Genomic DNA, 3,423 nt, shown 5'->3' on the forward strand with positions numbered 1-3,423 from the left:
GACCTGGGCCCACCTGCAGCCAGAGCAGGGCTCCGGTTTGATACCCACTGATGCACTGCTTTGGCCCAGAGCTGTCTGTCAGTGTGGCCGGGCACCGCGGCAGGCCTGCCCGGGGGAGCGATGCCACTCTCAGTGCAAACGCGGAGCAAAGGAGAGGAGGTGAGTGTGTGTTTTAGCCAGTGGCCAGCGGTTGGGAGCTTATGAAAGGAGAGCCCTTGGGAAGGAAGTTCTCGTGCCCAGGAGTAGTTCTGAGAGAAAGATCTGGAATTTTAGGTGGATTAGAAAGTCTTTTTTTTTTTTTTTTTCATGGGAGGGGGGAGAGAAACATCAATGATGAGAATCATTGATCGGCTGCCTCCTGCACCCCCCACTGGGGATGGAGCCTACAACCCGGGCATGTGCCCTGACCGGGAATTGAATCCTGACCTCTTGGTTCATAGGTCGATGCTCAACCACTGAGCCACACCGGCCGGGCTTTAAAAATAAGTAGATGTGCCTCTACCAGGGCTTGCCGAAGCCCTCGCCTGCGCACTGGTCATCGGAGGCGGGAGCGGCCGCTCTGAGACTGTCTGTGAACAGACGCCCGTGCCAGCCCCGCTCCTGCTGCTCACACCCCGGGCCCGGGCGCCGGGACCTGCTCGGTACCTTGATCACCTTGAAGCTGAGGAAGCTCCGGTGCAGCATGATGACCTTGTACTCGGCGGCGCCCTCGTCCACCACGTGCCGCAGGGTGAGCAGCTCCGCCCTGTTGGCGAGCACCGCCCCCCGCCAGGCCGGGTCGCCCTCGTGGCAGATGACCACCGTCCGCTCGAAGGACCGGATGGCCTCGAAGAGGACCGCGGGGTCCTCGTACTCGTCGGGGCAGGTGAACTGGTCCTGGGGGGAGGGCGGGGCCGAGGCTGGGGGACGCGGCCAGGACCCTCGCGGCTGGTCCACTCCCAGGCCTCACCCCTGCTCTTTGGACCCTGAGCTGGACAGAGGATGCCTCGTCCCACCATCCCAATCGCTGGACCTGTCCGGGGAAGAGCTGCGTGGATCACATTCCCAGGACTTCCCAGGACCGTGGGGCGCCTCTGGTTGGTCCCTTTCTCTAGCCAACCCCCCCCCCATCCTCATCAGCATCCCCACCCCTAACTGCTCTGCAGGGCAACCTGCGCTGGCCGGTCAGGAGCATGCGGGCTGCCTCGGTGCTCTGTCCCCGAGTCACAAACCCCCTTGTGAACGTCGAGAGAGGAAGGGGACCGTGTTCTCAGAGCGGAATTCCTCTTGTACAGCTTCAGGCTGGTCCTTATAAAGGAGGGTGCTGACCTGGTGGAGCTTGAGGGCCATCCTGATGGCCGGGGCCACCACCTTCTGCAGCAGGTCCATGTCGGCGAACACCCACTCGTCCCGGGCGGCGACCCTGAAGTCGCCCTTGAAGAGGGCGTGGAGGCCGTGCAGGAAGGAGTCCAGGCTGCAAGACAGGGTTTCTCAGGGAGTGTCCGTCAGAGCTGCGTCACGGTCAAGTCAGGATGTGTCCCAGCAAGCGAAGCAGAGCTGTGCCTACACTGGGCTGCCGTGCACGGCTAACCTGAGAGTCAGTGTTCCAAGTGACCTGGTATTTTTTCCAAAGATTTTCTCATGGGTTTTGAGAGAGAGAGGAAGGGAGAGGGAGAGAGTGAGAGAAACCTCGATGTGAGAGTGAAACCCATTGCCTGCCTCCTGCACACCCCACACGGGGGGACTGGAGGGGGGATAGAGCCTGCAACCCGGGCACGTGCCCTGACCAGGAAACGAACCAGCCACCCTTCAGTGCAAGGACGACGCTCAACCACCTGAGCCGCACCGGCCAGGGCCGCCATCTGTCGTTCTTTAACATTAAATATGTGAGAATCACTTGTTAGGTTGCATGGGTACACCTAAGGGCACACTTCTGACTTTAAAATTACACAAGGATGGAGTACACACGTACACACACACACACACACACACACACACACACACCATGAGCCCCTCATGCTTTCAACATAACTATAAACATTAGCAAACTGAATCCATTGTTACAGAAAAAATAATGTATCATGACCACGTACAGCTTATCTCAGAATGGTAAGGATGTGGAAAACGATTAAACATTTCACTCATAGATTTAAGGAGAAGAATACCACCGGAATGTATGCCCCAGATTTTGAAAGACTTCACATTCTTTCCCGATAATATCATGAGAATAGTTCCTAAAGATCAGTATCTAACAAAAATGGGGAGAGCATAGAAGCAGGCAATTCACGGGGAAAAAAATGTGATTGACCAATAAACATGTAGGCAGTCTTAAACCCTCGCTGGCAATAATGGAGATACAAACGAAGGAAGAGGGAGATAGAGGATCTTACCCATGAGACTAGGAAAACGAACGTTAGTGAGGCTGCCAACACAACACCCTTGGAGAGCGTCCAACCTGGGGCAGCCTTTTGGGGACCACTTTCGCTGGGTCTCTTAAAATGACGCTTAGAAATCGTTTGAGCGCCAGAATCAATCCTTTGCAAGCGCCCCCATGTATTGAACTCTAGCATATGAAATGCAGGGCACAGCTGTTGGGTAGAAGCAGAGGTGGGGCTCCAGCCTCCCTCACACGGTGGGCCTCCCGCCCCCACGATCTACCCAAGAAATCAGAACCTCGTGGATCCGAACACTGGCCTGGGGCAACGTGCACAATCAGTTACCTCCTGCAAGTCATTGCTGCACTGAGAATGCGGGGCAGGGCTCACAGGGGTGGGCCCCCCGGAAAGCGAGCCTCCCCCCAAACCACTGCATCGCTCCCAGACTGATCTCATCGCCGCCTTTGGAACGCTGAGGGGCTGTCACAGAGGATTAGGAGCTGTTTGAAACCCAGGAAATCCCATCAAAACCAAGCTCGGAAAGCAGCTGGAACGCATGGTGCTTAATCAGGGAAAATAAATAAAGCCGGGCAGGCGAGGAACACCTGGTCAGGGACCTCGGCGGAAGCTACGCCAAAAGCCGGCCCGAGGAAGCCTTGGGAAAGCGCTCCGCTCAGCCCGCCAGAGCGAACCTCTGCGGCCTTTGGTTTGCAAATTGTACAGGAAATTGAAATTTCTAGAAACCTGCGAATGGAGTGACGTGCGGATCACGGCCGGGGTGCTGTGACTCGAGCCGTGAGCCCTGTGCACGGAAGGTCAAGGGCTCCCCTGTGAGTCAGAGATCAGACCTGGGTGACAGGGTGAGAGGCTGGGAGGGTCAGGGGAGCTTCGTTTTGCTTTTTGTTCTTTAAGAAGAGAAACGGGGCTGTTTTCACGCAGAGAGAGCAGGGCCCGTGGAAAGAGAGTTTGAACAAGCAGCAGGGGCCTCCATTTGGCAAGGCCGTCAGCCAGGCAGAGCAGGGTGCAGACGGGAGAGACGGCGGGAGGAAAGGACGTTTACTGAGCAGGG

At 56.9% G+C, this 3,423-nt stretch overlaps 1 protein-coding gene across 1 annotated transcript in view; it reads right to left on the bottom strand.

Annotated features, from left to right (window-relative positions):
* Positions 1 to 498: 498 nt before the first annotated feature.
* The window catches only part of LOC102426784 (pecanex-like protein 2), a 7,963-nt gene continuing 5,038 nt past the window's right edge, over positions 499 to 3,423 (bottom strand). The window contains exons 4-5 of the mRNA XM_006106234.3: positions 1,309 to 1,453; positions 499 to 876 (exon numbers count right to left, since the gene is read on the bottom strand). Coding sequence (XP_006106296.1) covers positions 499 to 876; positions 1,309 to 1,453 — 523 coding nt within the window. The remainder of the gene's footprint in view (positions 877 to 1,308; positions 1,454 to 3,423) is intronic.

This window comes from Myotis lucifugus, unplaced genomic scaffold, assembly GCF_000147115.1.
Source record: "Myotis lucifugus unplaced genomic scaffold, Myoluc2.0 scaffold_788, whole genome shotgun sequence".
Lineage (NCBI taxonomy): Eukaryota > Metazoa > Chordata > Mammalia > Chiroptera > Vespertilionidae > Myotis > Myotis lucifugus.